Source organism: Mobula hypostoma, chromosome 19 (assembly GCF_963921235.1).
Source record: "Mobula hypostoma chromosome 19, sMobHyp1.1, whole genome shotgun sequence".
Classification (NCBI taxonomy): Eukaryota; Metazoa; Chordata; class Chondrichthyes; order Myliobatiformes; family Myliobatidae; genus Mobula; species Mobula hypostoma.
The window spans coordinates 40,220,236-40,243,554 of record NC_086115.1 but is presented as its reverse complement, the minus strand read 5'-3'; the positions used below and the strand labels follow the sequence as shown (position 1 = coordinate 40,243,554).

At 38.9% G+C, this 23,319-nt stretch overlaps 1 protein-coding gene across 2 annotated transcripts in view; it reads left to right on the top strand.

Annotated features, from left to right (window-relative positions):
• LOC134358989 (kinase non-catalytic C-lobe domain-containing protein 1) overlaps positions 1 to 23,319 on the top strand; it is a 151,231-nt gene that overhangs the window by 122,258 nt on the left and 5,654 nt on the right. For both annotated transcript variants that reach the window (XM_063071751.1, XM_063071752.1), the window contains 8 exons: positions 3,288 to 3,435; positions 5,647 to 5,829; positions 8,614 to 8,829; positions 12,950 to 13,032; positions 13,789 to 13,939; positions 17,483 to 17,605; positions 20,140 to 20,199; positions 22,307 to 22,464. In XM_063071751.1, coding sequence (XP_062927821.1) covers positions 3,288 to 3,435; positions 5,647 to 5,829; positions 8,614 to 8,829; positions 12,950 to 13,032; positions 13,789 to 13,939; positions 17,483 to 17,605; positions 20,140 to 20,199; positions 22,307 to 22,464 — 1,122 coding nt within the window. The remainder of the gene's footprint in view (positions 1 to 3,287; positions 3,436 to 5,646; positions 5,830 to 8,613; positions 8,830 to 12,949; positions 13,033 to 13,788; positions 13,940 to 17,482; positions 17,606 to 20,139; positions 20,200 to 22,306; positions 22,465 to 23,319) is intronic.

Here is a 23,319-nt window from a genome sequence, read left to right as displayed (position 1 = left end):
GGAGGCGGATACAATAGGGTCTTTTAAGAGACTCTCGGATAGGTATGTGGAGCTTAGAAAAATAGAGGGCTATGGGTAACCCAACGTAACTTCTAAAGTAAGTACATGTTCGGCACAGCATTGTGGGTTGAAGGGCCTTTATTGTATTGTAGGTTTTCTATGTTTCTATCTTTACCAATTTCTGCAACAGAGTTGTGGAGTCTTACAGCATGGAAACAGGCCCTTTGATTCAACAAGTTCATATTGACATTCCAGCACATATTTACACTGATTCTGCACTATCCTGACATTCACATCAACTACAAAGGTAGCCGAGATGAATGCATGGTTGAGGAGTTGGTGCAGAGAGCAACAATTTACGATCTTGGATCATTAGGATTTATTCTAACAATGAGGTGATCTGTAGAAGAGAGAGGGGTTGCACCTGAACTGGAGGACGACCAATTTGCTGGTGTTTGCTTTGGAGGTTTAAATTTGATCGCAGGGTGTGAAGCCCTGAGGACTAGAGTGGCTGATGAGAAATTGAGATAATACTGTAGCAAGTGAGAGAAAACCTAGTCATCATGTTACACAGGAGTACAGTATATGGAAATGGGAGAGATTTTTACTTGTTACAAACACCTGTTAGGGTGCATTCTCCAGTTACCTTATCTCTTCAGCTTTTACTGTGAAGAACAAGGTTGAAGCTAAAGAAATGGGGGAAATGAGCAGTGTTGTCTTGAAGCATTTCTGAATTGGCAAGGAGAAGGTATTGGAGACCTTAAAGTACATTGGGGTGGATAAATCTCCAAGGCGTGCCCACATGCATTCATGGACCTTGTCAGTAGCTAGAGCAGAGTTGCAGAGGCACCTGCAGAGAGTTTTGATTCATCTCTGACCACAAGTGAGGTTCTGGAGGACTGGAGAGAGGTGAATTGTTTAAAAAAGGATATTAAAAAGAAGCAGGCATGAGTCTGACATTAACTATAGGTAAATTGTTGAAGGAGATTTCAAGAGACAGGGTTCCCCTAAGATATGTAGAGGCAAAGTCTGATTCATTACAGTTAGCACAGTTTGTCAATGGGAAGTCATACTGGACAAATCTTTTGGAGTTTTCCAAGGAGCCATATGATGTGCATGAACTTTATTAAGGCTTTTAACAAGGCTCCATATGTAAGGCTGGCCCAGAAGGTTAAAGAAGAAGGCACCTGACGTGTGTTGTCATTCAAAATTGGCTAGGTGATAGGAGGCAAAGTATTGTTGTGGATAGATAATTTTCTGACTGGGAATCCAGAACAAATGTAGCACAAGGATCAGTGCTGGGACCTCAAGTCTTTCATGTTGATCAGGGTGCCTACCTGAGTTAGTTTCATTTATCTGCATTTGACCCATGTTTCCTAACTGTATAGAACATAGAACAGTACAGAACGGGACAGGCCATTTGGCCCACAATATTGTGCCGATATTGATGCTAGTTTACAGTAAGATTGGAATAATATGGATGATTCTGCGTATTATCCATATCATTCTAATTCCTTCATATTGAGGTGTCCAGCTAAAAGCCTCTTAAGCTCCACCAAACTGCCGGCTTTTACTACTACCCCTGGTTACCTATTCCAATCACCTACCCCTCTGTGTAAAATAAAAAAAATGCCCCTTGTGCCACCTTTTAACTTTTCCCCCCTCTCACCTCAAAACCATGTTCTCTGTTGTTTGGCATTTCTACCCTGGGGAAAAGATTCTGACTGTCCCTCATAATTTTTAAAGCCTATTATGTCTCCACTCAGCCTTTGACATTCTAGGGAAAATAACACTGTCCACTACACAAGTAATCTTGGTGCCATCCACAAACTTGCTACTCCATCCCACTACATTTTCATCCAAATCACTAATAACAGAGGTCCCAGCACTGATCCCTGTGGAACACCACTGGTTACAGACCTCCAGCTGGAATAACAGTCTTGAACCCTCCTCTCAGTCTTTTGTGGGCAAGCCAGTTCTGAATCCAGACTTGCAATTCACCCTGGATCCCAATCATCTTATCAAATGCTATTACTAAAGTGCATTCATTTAGATAATATCTCTTAAAAGGGTTGCCAGCTTGGGGTCCATGGACCCCTTGCTTAATGGTATTGGTCAATGCATAAAAAAGGTTGGGAACCCTGAACTATTGTCTTACTCTCATCAAGCTCCTTTGACACCTCCTCAAAAACCTCAATCAAATACGTCGGGCATAATCTGCCCACACCAAGTAACGCTGACTGTCCCTAAAAATGCCATGCCTTTCAAATTCCCTTACTTTACCATCCTTGTCTTTACTGTTACTGGAACATGATAATCTTGAATTCTGATCAGCTGGTTTTTAAATAACTCCTACATGTTAGGTGTGGACTTGTCCATCAGCAGCTGTTCCCAATTATCATCCCTTAGCTCTTATCCTTTCATAATTTGCCTCCCCCTATTTAGTATTCCATAAGATCTAAATTCAATCTTACTCATAATTATCTTAAAGCATAATGAGTGTAGTCACTATTCCCAAAATGTTCACCCACTATCAGATCTGTCATTGTGTCTGCTGATTTCCCAAAACCAGGGCAAATCACCTCATGAAACATAATGTTTCAAGAACCCCGCTAGGGTGTAATGACGAAATCCTGCCCCATCCAAGCCTCTGGTGTTAAAGAGGTTCCATTCGATACTAGGGAAGTTAAAGTCCTCCACTATGTGTCCAAATGAATTTTAAGCATTGTAATTGTACTCGCATCTATCTTCCTCAGTGGAATGGAGGGGGCATGATTAGCAGATTGGCAGATGATATGAACATTGATAGAGTCGTAGATTGAGAGGAGTGTTGTCTAAGGAATATCAGCAGTAAGCTGCTAATGTTTAAAGATATTAGAGCTGGTACTTGGATAGAAAAGACAGGGAAGTCTACAGGCAAATGGGATTACTGTAGATGGGCATCACGGTAGACAGCGTGGACTAAATAGGCCAAGTAGCCCATTATTGTGCTGAACATTTCTAAGGTTCTATGGAATAGCTTTGACAACCTCACAAATGAAAAAAAACACTATCTTTTTAACTGTTTTTCTGGTGCAGAGAACCACTTTTATCAATTGATATCTCGTTAAATATAGTACTCCGTCCTATTTGTTAAGCCTTTGTGGCTTTGCAGTTCTCACCAGAACAATTACAATGGCATAAGAAGCTAGAACTCAAAACTAGGTAACATCCAATTGGACTTTTTAGTATTTTAAAGCAATATTTTTGGCTATGTAAAGATAAACTAAATTATTTTCTAATTCCAGTCCAACAGAGAAAATGTCACCTGAATGCATTAAAGTGTACAATCGAAGTCTCGATCTACTGCAGGCTTGGATTGAAGAATGTTACAGTGTGGATTTTGCACAGGATCCTGTTATTCTACACAAGTTGGAAACTTTTATTTCCAGAAAGGTATTCTGAATCTGTATGGATATAAAAATGTTAATACTTAAAGGTCTTCATTAATAAATAATCACTAATGAGAGATCATTTCTAATTGAAACAATGGAAGTACAGTGAATGATAATACAGAAGCAGTTGGTGATAGTGTGTGGAAGTTAGTGCTCAATTTGGCTTTAGTGTTTAACACAAGGTTACGAAAGGGCAATTCTCACAGTCAGATATTATGTAGGTTACACTTGCTTGCTATTTGTTGCATTCAGACAGATTATTGTTCAGAAAAAGCGACTTCAATCTTCTGCTGCATTAAATTTATAAGATAGGATAATTAGGATCATTACATGTAGCAAAAATGGGACATAAATGCATTTTCTGGCAGAACCAGTTACAGGTGAAAGCAGGGAAAATATCTGCAATTCCATGCTTTCCAGTCCAATCCCATTCATACAGAGCACTTGTATATTGCCCAGATTTAGAAGAAAGGGTTAGATTCAAGATGATCCAGTTGGTAAGTTGCATTGGTTCAGTGGATGGGGAAGAAGGATTGGCCTTTGCTGTGGTCTTAGGGCCAGAACATGGAGAGAGAAGAATCACAACCAGGGATGAGAGTGCAGGAGTCCCCAGTTTAATGGACAGTGCTGAACCAAGGACAGGGGAGGAGGGATTTCAATGGAGACGTTTGCTCAGAAGTACTCAGTCCAATTTTCTGAGTGATGCGTATCCCATAAGAGAGAGTCCAGGGTCAGTGGGGACAGTGCACTGTTGGGGGAGGAGAGGTGGTTGTGGGAACTTTTATTTATTTATGTTTAAAATCTGATACTGGTCCTCTGGTATGGGAGACGTGATTACATTTAGAATATCAAAACTCTACCAGCATTCCTAGTCTACAGTGTGTATCAATGAAGATATTGATAAAGTTATCAATGTCATTTGATTCAACCCCTTTTGTCAAGCTCTGGTGCAGTCAGTACAAGGACATTCTCAGCATAATTACCAGGATCTACTGTATGATCTATGTTCTATATGGTTGTACCATGGCTTCCATGAAAAGATACCTTTTTCACCCAAACCCATTTCCCATGAATTCTAGTTGCAGTGCTGTAGCAACTCTCCAGGCACCCGCCATTCACAAAAATAAGGGCTGGTTTTTAACAAAGCAATCAGGATGTACCATAACATTTTAAAAATTTAATTTCACAATTACACTTTTATATTAGGAATGAATTCCTCCAATTATGCAAAGACTGAGTGCAACATCTTTAACTGAACCAAATGAGGGTAAAATCCAGTTTCCAGGCAAATACTAATTACACTGGGCAACAAAGATTTTGCATCCTCAATACATTTGCATGTATCTCATGGATATTGGGCTGCTGTTCATGAAAATCACCATGAAACTTTCCTGTCACACACCATTTTTTGAAGTCGCTTATACTTGTTATTTCAGTTCATAACTCAAGTCAGAATAACTGATGCCAAGATTAAGGAAGACATTTTTCTTGGTTCACAAATCAAACATGTCATCAATGACATCAATGACAAAGAACTTCAGTGGGACCAGAGAAAAATCGCATGGAAGGCATTCAAGGGTGTTATTGAAAATTTTCTTGACAATTACGGAGCACCAAACTATGTGCAGCTGGTTGAGAGCATGCTTCCAATGTACGAAATCATAAAGTGCAACATGTCACTAAAGTTTCATTTTCTGCATTCCCATTTAGACTTCTTCCCTGCAAATCTTGGCACTGTCAGTGACAAGCATGGTGAAAGGTTTCACCAGGATATTGTAGTCATGGAGAAAGAGTATCAGGGCAACTGGTATCCATCGAAACTGGCTGATCATTGTTGGACACTTAAGCGAGAATCTGCCGACACTGAGTACAAATGAAAATCATTAACAAAACATTTTTAGCTCAGTTGAACAAAAAAAAAATTCTGAGGAATCAACATTTCTGAAAAAAATTGTTGTCCAGTGTTATTCTATATTTTTGTTTCAACAAAACCAAGCACAAATATAATTCATAAAGCGTGAGCAGCAAGACAGCAATGCAAGTCATTTAACAAGTTATACGTTTAGTAATAATTAATAAATGACGTACAGATAAGTTGAATGTATATCCAATTTAAGATTTTAAAAATTGGGAATAATTATACAAAATAATGCATTAACAACAAAGTGATACTTCTGAATATTATCTTTATCAATGTATCTTGTTTTGCTAGGTGATTCCATGTGATAGCCGGGGCCAATACTTAATTAATTTACTTCAAAACCTCTCCAATGGTAAAATGGCCCATAAGCTGTCTTATTCCAGCTTCAGTTTTGAGGATATAACGAATGAAGAAGACAATGATTCTGTTTACTCAGTTTCCATAAAATGTTCAGATGAAGATATTTGCAGAAAGGTATGGTGCTGCCTTTTTAGGCTAACAAAATTAACCTTAAGATCATAAACACAAGAGATTCTGCAGATGCTGGTTATCCAGAGCAATACACACAAAAATGCTGGAGGAAATGCTGAGATTCAGGTCAGGCTGCATCTATGGAGAGGAATAAAGAGTTGACATTTTGGCCCCAGACCTTTCATCAGAACACGGAAGGAAAGTGAAAGAAGATAGAGTAAGAAGGTGGAGAGGATGGGAACATGGGAGAAAGAGGTGATAGGTACTTCCTTTTCCTGTCATGATGAAGGGTTACAGCCCAAAAGGTCAACTGTTTGTTTGTCTCCATAAATGCTACCCGAACTGCTGAGTTCCTCCAGCACTTTGTGTATGCTGCTATTAATAATGCAATATTAGCTTTACCTGCACAACGTGCATAGAATCTGGCCAGCACCTGTAAAGGTGTACTAACCCTCAATCCACAGCAGTTCAATGAAGGTTTTCTTTGTGTTCTAAGGTGGAAACTTGTGAACAGGCCTTACTAACCCGTGTCTTTCCTACACAAAGGAGGTTGGGTAATTCCATGGCTGAAGCATGTCAGGGGAGTAGTTAGGGAAGAGAAATCTGGTTTGAGTGGAATGTTGAAGATCAGAGGAGAATATTGGGTCAGTCAATTAGTCGTGATGTCGGGGAACATAGGACATAGAACATAGAAACTTACTGCACATTACAAGCCCTTCGGCCCACAATGTTGTGCCAACCATGTAACCTACTCTAGAAACTGCCTAGAATTTCCCTAGTGCATAGCCCTCTATTTTTCTATGCTCCATGTACCTATCTAAGAGGCTCTTAAAAGACCCTATTGTATCTGCTTCCACCACCGCCACCGGCAGTGCATTCCACGCACCCACCACTCTCTGTGTGAAAAACTTGCCCCTGACATTCCCTCGGTACTTATTTCCAACAACCTTAAAACTATGCACTCCCACTTTGATACAACGGTTCTCTCAGGTGATGCTATGTCTTAGTTTGGAAAAAATCAGAAGTCAAACTTTTGATCCTCGATTTGACTTTGAGAAAAGGTGGGGCTCTTTTGCCTGCTACTATCATCTGATTTGAGTTAATTAAGATGGTCCCCTTCTAATTCTTGGGTAAATGGATTTGGTTGGCGGATTGATTTTTTTTAATGGAAGCTTGTATGGCGTATAGCTCAGGGTTTGTGCTCCAAATTGTTTTTTTTTTCACATTTTTTTTTGTTAGTAGGGTTTTTTTTTTGTTTTAGTTAGCAGGGGTTCTTTTTTCCTTCTTTCTTTTTTCCAAAGAAATAGCTTTAACATTTTGTTTTTTCTTATTATTATTATTGATATACTGTTTAGCTTGGCTAACAGTTTGACTCTTATTATACATATTGATATATTGACTTGATTATTTTAATGGTGAACACAGCAGGACTCTGACGAAGGGTCTCGGCCTGAAACGTCGACTGTACCTCTTCCTAGAGATGCTGCCTGACCTGCTGCGTTCACCAGCAACTTTGATGTGTGTTGCTTGAATTTCCAGCATCTGCAGAATTCCTGTTGTTTAATTATTTTAATTTTTTTTGTTGTCAATTTTCAATAATAATTAATAAAAAGATTTAAGAATGAAATGAAAAAAAAACTATGCCCCCTCATGTTAGCCCTGGGAAAAAGCCTTTGGCTATCCACAAGATCAATGCCCCTCATCATCTTATACACCTCTATCAGGTCACCTCTCATCATCGCTTCAAGGAGAATAGTCCAAGTTTACTCAGCCTATTCTCATAAGGTACACTCCCCAATCAAGGCAACATCCTTATAAATCTCCTCTGCACACTTACTGTAGAATCCACATCCTTCCTGTAGTGAGGTGACCAGAACTGAGCACAGTACCCCAAGTGGGGTCTGACCAGGGTCCTATATAGCTCTAGCATTACCTCACGCCTTTTGAACTCAATCCCATGGTTGATGAATACCAGCACAGCATACGCCTTCTTAACAACACTGTCAGCCTGTGCAGCAGCTTTGAGTGTCCTATCAACACAGACCCCAAGATCTCTCAGATCCTCCACACTGCCAAGAGTCTTACCATTTATATTATATTCTGTCTTCAAATTGGACCTACTAAAATGAACCACTTCACACATCTGGGTTGAAGACCATCTGCCACTTCTCAGCCTAGTTCTGCATTCTATTGATCTCCTGCCCTTCTACTTCTTCATCCAGATCATTTATAAAAATCGCAAAGAGGAAGGGTCCCAGAACACATCCCTGCTGAACACCACTGGTCACCGACCTCCATGCAGAGGTCACCTTCCAGAAGTCAGTAAGGTGCAGGGTAGTTGAATGCTGTAGAGTTGGGGACTAGAATCAGTAGTTGAAGGGTTGAATCTGTAGGAGGGATGTCATTGGTCTGGTTGTAGAGGTGCACAGAGTTCCCTGATGTATAGTGAAAGAAAATTATGGACTTTATTGCACGATATCCCTAAAATTCAATTGTTTTTGACAAATAATCCTCACTTGCAAATTATCTGTTGTCAGAATGGTAATTCAACAAAAAAAATGACATACTGGGTTTATCATCTTCAATCCTTTTCAACACACCTTGTATCCAAGTTCTGTTCTTTCTATTTCCATTTAAATATATTGATGAATGTAAATTAATAATAAGGTCAAAAAATCTTTAGAAGAACAATATTATCCCATAAAAATGTATTTCATGGATGTACCTTTAAATGTTAAGCAATGTTGCTTTGAGTTACTTTCTGCCTATCTTGTATTGTTTAAGCAGAGTTTTAAGCGGAAGATTATTAAAGGCATTCAGACATCAAACAGCCATCAGAAGGAAAGGTGCAGCAGCATTGCAGCTGCATTACCGAGACCCAATTATGATAACATCACAACAGAACAGCTGGGTGTTTACCAGAAAACTGGTCAGAAAGACCTTTTCACATTGGCTGATTACAGTGCACAGCATATAGCCCAGCAACTAACCTTGCTACAACAGGTATCATTAGAATTCTCATCATAAATGCTTTTTAACATTTTATGAAGTAGAATGCACTTTATCTCAAGGTTTCTTGCCAATTTCCTTTCTGTTCTGGTCTCTTCTCCCAAAAGTATTGATTCACTGAGTTTGGTTGACTGAGCATTCATTGGCTTTTCAGCCCAGTGACTATTATTCATCTGTAAATGTTAACAATGTATCGTGCTCTGTTCATCACAGCTGAGCCTGTTCCTGTTTTCGGTAAACATCCTGTTTTAATTAAACCTAACCTGGAGATGTTCAGGTCATCTGCTACTGCCACCATCATTAAAACAAAGCAGATGATTACTCTGTTGAAAGCTTAGAGATTTGCCTAAAAGTAGCAAGTGCCATCTCTAAGAAGGAGGAATGGTACAGCTATCCTTGATGAATCACTTGCACTGCCACTGTCACATCAACATCCTGAGTCACTAAACCAGGAACAGAAATACTGCAACTTCAAGGGCAGGTTAGAGGCAGGATATTTGTCACAAGTGACTCTGCTCCTGACACTCAGCCTTTCCATTACTTGCAAGGCACAGATCAAAAGGCTGACGGAATATTCTTCACTTACCTGGATGCGTTCAGCTCCAACAATACTCAGAGAGCTTAACATCATCCAGGGCAGAGTAGTCAGTCTGATTTATAACCAGTCCACCAACTCACTGCAATGGCATGCACGCCATTTACTCATCTTCGCCCCTCCAACATCACGTGACAAATCTTCTTTCTGTACCTTTATAAAGGTGAAGTGCAACAGGTGAAGAGAGACACCGCCACTAGCAAGTTCCCCACAAAGTCAGAATCAGAATCAGGTTTATTATCACTGGCATGGTCATGTTGTTTTGTGGAAAAACATGAAAAATTACTGTAAGAGAATTAAAAATATGTAAATAAATGGATTCCAGCTAATTGGGATACATTAGGACCATTATATTTTGGCCCAATTAAGTAGCTGCCCCAATTAGCCATAGTTCTCAGGAGATAATTAAAAAGATATTTAAAAAAAGATAAATTCTCATTTAACTGAGTAACAAATTATGTATGTAAATGAAATTCAGAACAAAATTGAACTGTACCAATACTACCACAGTACTATAGAACTGTGCATTAGTTCATAATGGCTAACGGCAGAGGAACATACAGTGCCATGTTCCTTTGACTGTAAATGAGCAAAGCCATGCAGATAATGGACTGCCTTCATACAATGCTTTTACCGATGGCATCCTCCAAATCGTCTTTTTCCTTTTAACATTCAAGATGATTATTGATGCCTTCAAATCTTTCATAGTTCCTAACTTGTTGAAGTTGTGAGATAATTTCATTTTCAGTCCCAGCTGTTTCTAGCATCTCAAAGCCTGAATGTTTGAAACCACAGTGAGCAAAACAGTTCTAAATCATCTTACTTCTTATTCCTCGCCAACTATCGGTGACAACAAACACTACTTTTTGAACACAAAACTCATGCAGCTGATGCTGTTTAAAAACTTTATGCTCTAAGCACAGTGTAGTGTCTGTTGGCCACACAAGTGCATGTGACAGATGTCAGTTAGCCTCCTGTTCCAATTAAGTGGCATAGTGTCCCAAATAAATGGAGGGAGTCCCAGCTACTTTTTCGATTTGATTTTGTTCTTTAAAAATTGTTACAGATAAGCAGGTGCCCGATTGACCAACCAGAATCCACTGTAGTGCAAAGAGGAATAGCAAGGTAGTGTTAAAGGGTTTATGGAGAGCTCAGGAATCTGATGGCAGAAGGGAAGAAGCTGTTCATAAAATGTTGAGTGTGGGTCCTACACCATCCTGAAATCCACTGTACATATCCGGTGAAGTCTAACATTGATTCTTTCTTGTTAATGGGTCTTGTTTCAAGAATTCCCTGCCCAAAAATATTGTGGGGGTAACTTCACCATAAGAACTGCAGTACTTCCATAAAGTATTCTTTACTGCTTTCTCAAGGACAAGTAGGGACGGGTACTGATTACAGATTGGCCGTCCTAGCAGTGTCCATATTCCATAAACGTTCACATAATAACTTCCATGAGATGGATTTGCTATATAAAAGGCATTTTATAAATTAAGAGTAACTGTTGGTGAATTAACCATGGTATAGGATTTCCAACAAATTAATTATTACAGAATCTACTTTAATGGATATAATTTTGTAATAACAATCAGAAGAATGAGTCTCCAAGGTGCTGTTATTTCCATCCAGCTCCCTCTTCCTTGATTACGCTCATTAACTTTTCATGAAATGCTACTTCTGCATACAGCTCATGATTATGGGTATCTCATTAGATACAACCTCTTCCTAATGTTATCTGGCCTTTAACCATTGAAGAGTAGCAAAAATTTTGTACCATAATACAGGTCTTCCTTTTTCATATAATTGCTTATATTTTAATAAATACTGCTTGTTAGAATCACCCACAAAATAATTGAGTAATTATCATTTTTAATTATTAGGTGATTCACTGGAGTATATAAAAACAGTTCTTAATTAGCTTTAATTAATTATGTGACAAATTTAATTATCACAAGTGTACTTCTTACCCTTCCCAATACCACTGCTCTCTTGCAGGTTTCTGACTTTCTAATTGGTACTGTTTGCAGTTAAGGGGGAGGATCTTCAATAGAAAACATTTTCGGTGTTGGCCATCTTAGGAGGCGAGAAATCATAAAAGAAAAACACTGCACCTACTAGAAATCAGAACTAAAAGCAAAAAATTGCTCGAAGTACTTGGCAAGTTACCTAGGACTGAGAAATGGAATTAATATTTTCAGTTCTAAGAAATGAAGTTGGAGGGCCATAAATTTGTAGGGATGTGCAAATGTTGAGTACAAAGTGGAAAAGACGTAGAAGAAGATGAGGTCAAAACTAGACAGACCTTATATTTAAAATATACAGTTGGTTTAAATGGCTCAACTGCCTTTGAATTGTTTACAAAATTGACCCATATTTCATGGTTCTTACAGCCCGTCGTATGATATTTCTTGTAGCTCCATTTATGCCCAGCATCTGATTTTTTTTATTACTTGTCCATTTCACACGTTAGATGTTTGTCAGTCATTGTTATGTATGGTTTTTCATAAATTCCATTGCATTTCTTTATTTGATAGCGAGTGTCTGCAAGAAAATAAATCTCAAGTTTGTATATGATATACATACTTCGGTAATCAATTTACTTTGAACCTTGAGATAAGGTAGATTGATGGTTCTGTTCTTCCTGATCTTCAAGTAAGTGTGGTGGTTTCTTCCTGTGATAATCATTTTCCACACTAAAGAGAAACCATTTCCCTCTTCAGCTATAGTCTCTGTCACCCAACCAACACTGCCACCATCTCCTCCATCTCTTTCCTGATCAAACCCAATCAGATCAGTGGGCAAAGTACCAAAACCTGTTTTGGAAGAGTAGATCAGCTTCGTGTAATTTTCTGTGGGCTTCCTAACAACTTAGTTTAATCCAATGGGAAATACCAAAGCAATTACTGGTGACTCACATCTATGACATTCCCTTTATGGAGCACTGAAGATTCTAGGCCTATACTTTTTGGACACAGGTGATGTATGGGTATTCAAAAGTGAACCAACTGCATCTCAGTGTGGTATGGCAATTGTCCCGTATCGGACCGCAAAGCACTCCAGCATGTGGTGAAAACTGCCCAGCGGATTATCGGTACCCAATTGCCCACCATTGAGAACATCGACCATAAACACTGCCTGGGCAGAGCGAAAAGCATTATCAAGGATGCATCTCACCCTAACCATGGACTTTTTACTCTCCTCCCATCCGGTAGGTGCTACAGGAGCCTCCACTCCTGCACCAGCAGGCACAGGAAGAGCTTCTTCCCTGAGGCTGTGACCTTGCTGAACCTCACATCACAGCACTAAGCAGTATTGCACCCATATTTTGCTGTCTCAGTACTTTTATATTTGCGTGCTGTAGCACTTACTTTTTATTCACAGTTATTTTGTAAATATCACTATTCTTTGCATTTCTGGTTAGATGCTAACTGCATTTCATTGGCTTTGTATCTGTACTTGGCACAATGACAATAAAGTTGAATCTAATCTAATGTCAATCTTATTTTCCTATAATTTTAGGAACTGTTCCAAGGTTGTCATCCAGTCCATTTTCTGAATTCAAGATCTCTTGGCGTAAACGACAAATACTCGACAATTCTAAAGTGGGTTCTTATTTTTTTTTAACAATGCTATGTTTTTTTACTAACATTAAACAAAACTAGGATAGAAATGTTAATGTTGTGGAAAAGGTGGCAAGAAAAATGCTTATTAATGATCAAATAGTATCAGTAACTTTGTGTCAAGCTCAGTAATTTATTTATAATTGAACTTGAGGATAAAATTATTTTTCATTTTTTTTAGATTTTTCTCCTGTTCCTTTCTCAGTCATGCTAGATTTTTACACTCCACTGAAAACATATAACCTTCCAGTATATCAGTTATGTTGTCATTTTTGTTTTTCTATAACCTTAGCATTAATTTCAATTTTAAACCGCATCACATCCCATGCTCTCAAAACTTTTACAACTATATCTTAACAGTGGTCAGTCCAAGAATATTTGTTTCCCATGGTGGAGAGAAACCCACAAGTTAGTAATTGATAGTAAGAATTCTTCTTTCTTTGCCCAGCTGAATAACAATATCTCAACTGTGCCTCACAAACTACTGGGAAGAAAATATCTTTTTCTTGCAGTCCAGCTCTTGAACCAGGAAAGCACAAATTTGTTCTCAAGGCTTTTGTGTATCCTGTAATTTTCATGAAAATTGAGGCATTTTAATAACTAAACGTGGGCATTACCCAATGGCAATAATAATTCCTCTTTGCTTATTTTGATCTTGTGAAAATTAATCAGGAAATAAAATATATATGCACAGACACATCAGAATTTTATCATTTATTCTAGCTTTTATATTCACAGGTCAGTTACTTCAGAATCAACATCCTTAGAAGGCAGTAATTTATTTGTTCCAGAAAATAAACAACATCAGTACCTGCTACAGCTGATTAGATATGCAGACACTCTCAGCCACTGGATCTGTGCTGAAATTGTCACATGTAACACATGTAAGGTAAGCATGTAAATTTATGAAAATTCTATAGCTCAAAACCCTGCTGTAATAGTAGCTATTTCTTGAAATGCAGTGATCTTGGTGAAATGGTTAAAATAATCTGCATCCGCCAAAGCTATTGGATGGTTTTATGAATCAGCTCTTCAAAATTTCAGAGTCTATTTGTATTTCATCAGATTTTAATTAGTCAGGAATACATGTTTGTTAAAATGCAAAATATGATTCACTTACATTACTTAGTGTTCATCCTGACTGGCTAGGGTTCTACTTGACCCTCCCTATACGCCCCTGAATTCTCGTTTGATGTGCTGCCTTTGAGAGAGTTTTGCCGTAGTGATCCCAGTTTTTCCTCATTGACCCCAGTATATTGTTTCAGATCATTGTTTGTGCAATATAATTTCATCATCATCCCGATATTTTCATTTGTAATTTCTTAAATTTCAATATACTTAACTAAAAGATTTTGTTAGTATGTATACTTATGGTAAATGGGTGCTCCTGGCAAAATCGACATTTATTGTCAAGGAAGGAGTGGTCTGCTGTCTCCTTGAGTCACTGATGCATATGGGAAATACTCTCACAGAATTTCCAAGATTTTGGCTCAGAGACAGGAAGGAATGGGGTATGATGTGGATATCAACCTCGTGGTATTCACAGAGATGATTGTGACTGCTGTCTGAGAAGGCTTAAGGGTTGAAAGTTGAGTCAGCAATAACAATTATCAGAGGTGGAGGAAATTAATGATTAAGGTGAAAAGTATATGCTGTTCAATTTGGATGCTGTCAGACTTCTCTGAGTAAGTGGAGAGTACTGGATAACATTACTGACATGTGTCTTAAAAGTTCAAAGTCAATTTATTGTCGAAGTGCCATATACAACCCTGAGATTAATTTTCTTGTGGGCAATCTATAGAATAATAACCATAACAGAGTCAATGAAAGACCACCAAACTTGGACGTACAACCAGAGTGCAGAAGACGACAAACTGTGCAAACAGACAAATAAGAAATAATACTGTTATATAAATAAGCAACAGATATCAAGCACACAAGATAAAAAATCCTTGAAAGTGAGTCCATTGGTTGTGAGCACATTTCAATGATGGGCAAGTGAAGTTGAGTGAAGTTAATCCCTTTGCTTCAAGAGCCTGATGGTTGAGGGGTAGTATCTGTTCCTGAGCCTAATGGTGTGAGTCCTGAGGCTCCTGTACCTTCCTCCAGGTGGCAACAGTGAGAAGGGAGCATATCCTGGGTAGTGGGGTCCCTGATGATGGATGCTGGTTTCCTGTGACTGCGTTTCATGCAGATGTGTTTTACCTATGATAGACTGGATCATATCCACTGCTTTTTGTAGGATTTTCCATTCAAGGGCATTGGTGTTTCCATACCAGGCTGTGAAGCAGCCAGTCAATATACTCTCCACTACACATCTATAGAAGTTTGTCAAAGTTTTAGATGTCATTCCGAATCTCCACAAACTCCTAAGGAAATAGAGGCACTGCCATGATTTCTTTGTAATTGCACTTACATGCTGCACCCAGGACAGGCCCTCTGAAATAATAACATGAAGAATTTGAAGTTCTTAATCCTCTCCACCTCTGATCATCTGATAAGGTCTAGCTCATGGACCTCTGGTTTCCTTCTCCAGAAGTCGATAATCAGCTCTTTGGTCTTGCTAACATTGAGTAAGAGGTTGTTGTTGTGGCACCATTCAGCCCAGATTTTCAACTTTTAGATTGTAGAAACATCTGGGCAGTCAGCCAGATTTCCTGTCAATTGTGAAACGCATAAAATGTTGACGTTGGGGATTTACAGTGGTACAGTATTAGAATTGAAAGTTAGTGGGAGGTAGTTAGACTTTATCTTTTTGGAGGTGATCATTATTTGGAACATGAACATTATATGTCACATCACGCCATGTTGGGATATTGTCCAAGTCTTAATCCAGACAGGTATAGACCACATGGAAGTGACTGTGGACCTGAAAATAGTGCAAAAAAGGTTGTACAGGGAAATTGGAATTGAGAACATATAGACTCATTTGTATACATGCCTGGTTAGCAAAGCAAATAGGATCCTGTATTTCGTATTTAGAGGCATATCAACAAAATATATAGATTATAATATACTTTACAGGTTAAACCATAACTGGAGTGTCATATCTTTTTCTGCTCATTTCTCTACTCTGATCTCTGTCTCAGCAAGTGAGCAGAGTAAATGTTTGAAGAATGACCCCAAAGCCTCTTTGTGAAAAAGTGGAACATCCTCACTGACCCAAAAAATGAAGGAGCATTTGGGTAAATTGCACTAGGATCCTCAAGTCTCTTTGTGAACAAGTGAAAGGCAAATGAAAATTAAAGGAGCAGTGTACCAGCTCCCACTTAATTCACCTACCAAGCACCCCATCGAACACTTCCTGGCCCAGCTATAACAGTGCATGTGAATCCTTCATCAGCCGTCCCAGAACCCAGGGAGGTGGAGTGGAAGCAAGTCATCCTCCAACCCCAGAATGCCAGCAAAGAAAAAAGGAGGGAGAAAAAGATGACTGACTTTTTAAAATGATTTAAATGATCTAGAGTCGACACAGAGAACAGGAATTGTCCCAGGATGAGAAATTTTAACTGTTTTCCTTTGGGAGAAAAAAAGATTGAAAGAAAATTTGATTGAGTTGCGCACAATCATGACAGGATACATAGAAATAAGCTGCTTTCATTAGCAATGATTCAAGGATATAAGGTTGCATTTATTATGACAGGCAAACAATACAGGAGAAAATTAACTGCATGGCCTTGGAGAGAGAATGAGGTTTAGGACTGACAAAGTAGCTGTACTGAGATCTGCACTGTAACATTCATTAACTGTGAGAAGATGGTCCGGCTTAATAAATTACCATAGGAAGCCAGTGTAATAATGACCTGAAAATAAAATCAATGGTCTCCAGAACAAAAACCACCTCACCTTTACCAGATATTATCTCTAGCCGGAGACTTCACCTTGAATCACATTGATTAAATAGGGCTGCTTAATGCTACTCAGAAAAAGAGAATTCATAATTGACTTTGAAATTCATCTTTATTCCATGTATACCAAGCCAATATAAAATTTATTTGAATGGTCTTCAACTCCTCATGATTTGTAACTTTGCAATCGTTTTAGCTTATTTTTGACTGTTTCCAGAATTCCTGCTAAACTCTTATGAATTTTCAACGCTTTCTTGCCAGTCCACTGCCCCCATATAGATAAGCTGTTCTGCTTCATAAAATATTGATTATATCTCTCCACATGGCAGAAAGCATCATCTCAAAGTCTTGGTCCGAAAGTTTAAATTAGCATAGAGATGTTGGTTGAAAGTGCTTACTTGACTCATTGTATACCTGCGGTCATAAGGAATTTTATTATCATGTTTCAGTATTTGCAGAAAAATAACAGAAATATCCACAGTTATCATGCACATTAACATTGTTTGTAAATTATATGTAAAAGAAAAAAAAATCGGCAAACAGGAAAAAGAAGCTAATATCAGTGATGCGTTTGTTTCTTACAGTCACAAAGTGCACTGCTGTCAAAATTCCTGTCCATTGGACAGCTTTGCTATGAATGGAGAAATTTTGCTACAGCCATGCAAATTCTCAGTAGCCTGGAAAATCTGATAGTGCGTCAATTACCTGTAAGTAACTACTGAGGTCGGTAAAGAACTTGTTCACTTTAGGCAATTAATACTAGAGTTCAAAGCCGATTAAATAATGTTTCAACAAAGATCACATCACTTCTGGGCTATGCAAGGGGACAATATCAACCATGGTTCTACTTCTAATTGGTCCCTGTTGTTATTTTTTGTAATTATCCCTTTCATCCCTCTGTCATCAGATTTCTGAATGGTCAGTATTTTTTATGTTTTGCGCTGTATTGCTGTTGCAAAGCAACAAATTTCACGACATCTGTCAGTGATAATAAATCAGACTGGTAATAAAGGATGAGACACAAGCTGTGGCATGGAATGATCTTGAGGAAGCAGAAGATAGAGTTGAAGATATGGCTCATGAGGGACCAAGGGAGTAAATTATGGATCCCCTAATGGAAGCAACATTGTTAGAGAAAGTATTCATCAAAAAAATTACCAGAAGTTAGAATAAGGGTAAACTAAGAATTATCAGGACTATAGTTCTCAGATAGACCAAGCTATTAAAATCAACAATGATACTGTGCCTAATAAATATCTCCTTCTTCTCTCCTCATAATCCTAACCCTGCTTTTAACCGTACATGTGTCCCTGCTCCAAGATGCACTCTGGCCCTCTACGGGCTGCACTCGTTCCTTTGCTTCTGGCTTCTAGCCACAGTCAATGTGAGCAACAGCTTCTCAAAGATTCTCACCAAATGCTTCACTTCATCTCTGATCAGTGCTGCAAATGATAATTCAATCCTGATTTCACATGCGATCAGTGTGGCGTTTGCACATTCTCCCTGTGACTCTGTGAGTCTTCTCCTGGTGTACCAGTGTCACCCCACATCTCAAAGGCATGTGGCATGGTATGTTAATTGGTCACTAAGTTGCCCCTAGTGTGTAGGTGAGTGATAGACCCTGGGCAGAGTTGGTAAGAATTTGGGGAGAAGAACAAAATGAATGTAGGGATTAGGATAAATGGGTGATTGGTGGTAAGCATGAATTTTGTTGGCTGAGCATCCAACAATCCTTTTAGCTATCTTTCTATAGCTAACAGGAATTTGATCAATGTACATCCATAGCAAAAACCCAAGTCTCCATAACCTCTTGCATCGAGCTTCAGCGCGTTCAGAGACTAAGCTTAAATCATCCTCTTCTTGATCACTGAAGTACATGATAGATCAACTTTAATCTTTTATACTTCAAATGAACAAAACAAGGGGCTCCTACCAACTTTTCTACTGCCGTCCCCATGACACCACACTCCAATACGAAGGTGTTCAACAGCACACTAGAAAAATGGATGGCTCTCAATGAATAGAGACTTTAGTGAAGAAATTCACCATTGCCTTTACTATGCAAGTACAGCATTTGACCACCAATGAAAAAGGTTACATGAATATCAAGATCTCAAACTCACTTCGGAGCTGATGGTCTACCCAGCAACAGTGACCCCTATCCTCTTGTATGCATCTTAATCATGCACAATACATTGCAATCATAGCAAGAATTATTGGGACTATATACCACTGACAGTGTCTCCACAAATCCTTCCAAATCCACTGATAGGATAAACAAACTAATGTCAGTGTCTACTCCCAAGCAACATACCCAACAATGGAGCCCTATCACCAATAGTCAGTTCTGATGGAGTCCATGTTGTTCCTATATGCCCAACAGCAGATTCCCAAAATAGAACTCTATTCCAAGCTTCATCACAGCAAGAGGCTACTAGGTAAACAGAGGGCAAGTTTCAAGGATGTTCACAAAATCTCCTTGAGAATTTGTAATGGAGAAATTACACTTCTATTAACTGAGCAATGCGCACAAAATGCCGGAGGAACTCAACAGGCCAGGCAGCATCTATGGAAAAGAGTACAGTTGACATTTTGGGCTGTGACGTTGACTGTACTCTTTCCATAGATGCTGCCTGTCCTGTTGAGTTCTTCCAGCACTTTGTGTGTTTCGCTCAGATTTCCATCATCTGCAGACTTTCTCTTGCTTCTATAAACTGTATTTCTTCCTTTAACACTCTGAGGTGCAGAGTCTCAGCATTAAATGCCAACCATCCCTTTGCTTCCATGCATGCTGCTTGGCTCACTTTATTCTTGCAGTTTAGCATCTGCAATGATCACCCAATGTGAAGTTGGAGCTTTTGGGATGGCTTTGAGAAGCTCGCTTCTGTTCACCAAGTGACAGATAATCTTAGTGGTAAGACAGATCGGAAGATTTGTCTGTAGTAGCGAAGTGAGTTGCAGGTGACTTATTTCAATCATCTGGATTTGAGCTATATTTTCTTCAACATTTCTAGTCTATTGATGCTAATCCGTTGTCCTTTTACAATAATGTAACTACTTCATGCACTAACGTATTATTCTGTGTATGGTAAATAGAAACAAGTGACATTTCAAGTAATTGCCTGGAAAGAACAAAAAAACACATTTATTTTTCAACATTGAAAAATAATCACTTTGCTGCCTGTCTCCAAACACAAATGTCATTGAAAACTGTTAATATCTGCTTCCTTTTTATTTTCAGTCATGGAAAAGCTTGTCCTCAAAGGCCCTGGAAATCAAGGAAGAACTAACTGGTGTTCAGGTATTGTAAATTATTCAGAAGTGGCCAGAATTCTTTCATTGGCGTAAGCTTTTTCTTTCATCATCAAAACTTTGCTGTTGGTAGAGAAGCACATATTAAAGTAGTGAGCTGGGTTAATTATCCTAAAATCCTCACCAACCAAGGTTCGATTCAGGAGTTTCCATTTACACTATGTAGAGGACCCTCTTTCTTTGAAGATTTATTAACTAATCTTGTAACTGTGTGAAGAATGAAAGGACTGGTATATCAGAATTTAAGGCCCCGTTCAGGAGAGCAGATGGCAGGCTGATCCAATCTATGGTAGCCGTTTACATTACCTGGAAGCCAACGGGTAACAGTCAAGTACAGCCCTTTGGTAGCGAAACAGTTCATACCATCTATTCTTTGCAAGTCTCAAGAATACACCGGCACAAGATGCAATGTCAAATTGGAAGTCTTGTCGCAGTTTAACTCATAATCAGTTTTGTGATCAACTTGTATTGCAAATGGAGTGTGTTTGCAAATTGCCATCACATTTTATTATTTGTTGAGATACGGCGAAGAATAGGTCCTTCAGGCCCTTTGAGCCGCACTGCTTAGCCACCCCCAGTTTAACCCCTAGCCTGATCATGGGACAATTTACGTTGACCAATTAACCTACTAACTGTACGTCTTTGGACTGTGGGAGGAAACCAGAGCACCCAGAGGAAACCCACGCGTTCACACGGAGAACGTACAAGCTCCTACAGGCATCGGCAGGAATTGAAACGGGGTTGCTAGTACTGGTGCTAACCACTACCCTATCGTGCTGCCCAATAATTCTCATGCTTGCAAATGATAACCTGAGAAAAACACATAAATATTTACAGGCAAGTATTTTATTATACTGTATGAAAATGAAAATAAAGATGTTAACATTTGGGGCGGTTAAGTATCTTAGTGGCATATTGCAGATATGTGAATGATGAAAGCAGACATTTCTTTAAGGCGTAATAGAGTCAAAAGAAAGGTACATTTTAAATGCTCTGCCTCTCCTACAAACAGAGCAAATTTCAAGTAGATTTAAATCATTGCTTCCACTTTCCAAAATCAACATGAATTCAACTTTTCTTGCATACGCATTCCATAAGCGACAGGTTAGAGAGGTTTTTAGAAACAGCAAGAAATAAGCAGGACAAACAGCATCTGTGGAGATAAAGGCAAAGTCAATGTTTTGGGTTGAGAACCTGCAACAGGGTTGGGAATATACAGGGAAGATATGCAAATATATAGGTTTAAATGTGTGTGTGCGGGAGCGGGGTGGGGAGAAGCGGTTCAGACACAGCTGCTAGGTCATAGATGACATCAGATAAGAGAGGGATGATGGGCAAATGAACTTTGTTGTGGAGGAGATAGGAAAGGTAAATCAAGAAAGAAGAAACCCAGGTTGATAGGTGTTGGGGTGACAGTTAAATAGAACCAGGTGAAGAAAGGTAACCAGTCTTGTTAACAAGGGGGGAAGGGACAGAAATGGTGAACAACAAAAGGAGAGAGAACTGCTTGGAGTGGAGAAAGAACACAGGTGATATAGGTTATCGGAAATTGGAAACTTCAATGTTCTTACTATTGGGTTTTGCCTACCAAAGAAGAATGTGAGGTGCTGTTCTTCCATTTTATGTTTAGCCTCAGCACGCAGCAGAGAAGGCGGAATACTTATACTTTATTGTCGCCAAACAATGCGAATGAGAAGGAGAGTTTGAAATTACATGCAACCAGAAGTTCAAGATGACCATTGCAGATAAAGAACAGGTGTTCTGCTAAACCGTGACCTAGTCTATGCTGCATTTCAAAGATGTGAAGGAGGTCACAGCAAAAATATTGAATACAACAGACCATATACCTGCCCATCACCCATATATCTATCCAGCTGTGTTTCCTCTCACTTTCCTTGCACCTCAGTCTGGTTTCATCGGCCCATCTTCTTTCCCTGATCTGCTTCTGCCTATCACTTACTACCTTTTGTCTCAACACTAACCTTCTCTGCCCCACTCAGTTGTATTTACCTAATCTTCCAACCCCGCACACCACCCACCCGCAAGAATATATTTTTCTTCTAAGTCGTTAATTTTTTTTTGAAACTGGTTATCAGGTTTTCCTGAAGAGTGATAGCCTTTGTTTAATGGAGGGAGATAACTTCCTGCTGCAACCAACATTACCATGTGCTCGTATATTGGCCATGCATGTCCAGCAGCTTGAAATAGGTGCCTTTACCATGGCCAACGGCACTTACAAATGGCCAAAGTTAAGGTGAGTCCTGACAAACTTAAGTAATTGGTTTAAAGGTCATTAGTCCTTTCATAAATACTCGATTATATTTGTCCAGAATGTGATTCAATTTCTCCAAATAGTTATGTACATCGTTAGACATTGTTATGTTTATGTTACAAAAATAATATATAATTGATTTTTCTACTAAACCTTTTTTTTAAATTTAGTGTTAATCATCTCCAGTTGGAATACTGTATAGGAATTCAGCTATAAACCTACTCATGAGAAAAATTGCCACATAGTTATTTGATTTTATTCTTGCAGATCTAAATTCAAAACCCACTTGACTACTTAATTGTTTTATTTATATTAAGGTTTTACTTGCAAACTCTTCAAAGGAGTTGGGGAATTCTCAGCTCTAGTAATTTAATTCCATGCAAACAGTTTTCTTCAGGGTTAGCAACTGAATATATTTCTTCCCCTCTGAAGTGAAACACATTTACGATGATTTCTGGGTGAGATGCAGATTGGTCCGGAGAGGTGATCTGGTTTTCCATAATCTGTATCACCCAGCACATCTGTTTCACAGGATTATGTCATTCTCCTTCAATACTTCTTCTGGAGCATTGTGTGTGGACTTAGTCTCTCTCTCTCAGAGCAACTATCATTGATCACTCTAGTGTCAGCTATGTTTCATTATCACCACACGTTGGATTGGAATCATTGGATTGTGTACACGACTCTTTCATTGGCTCTTGGGATTCACTGCGACATTGCTAAGTGCCAGCAGTTGCAAATAATCAAAATGCATCAATTTGTCAGCATGAGCCTGATAACGGGTCATTACACCAGGAAACCGGCAATGCTAATTTGATGTAAGGAATGCACTTGAAG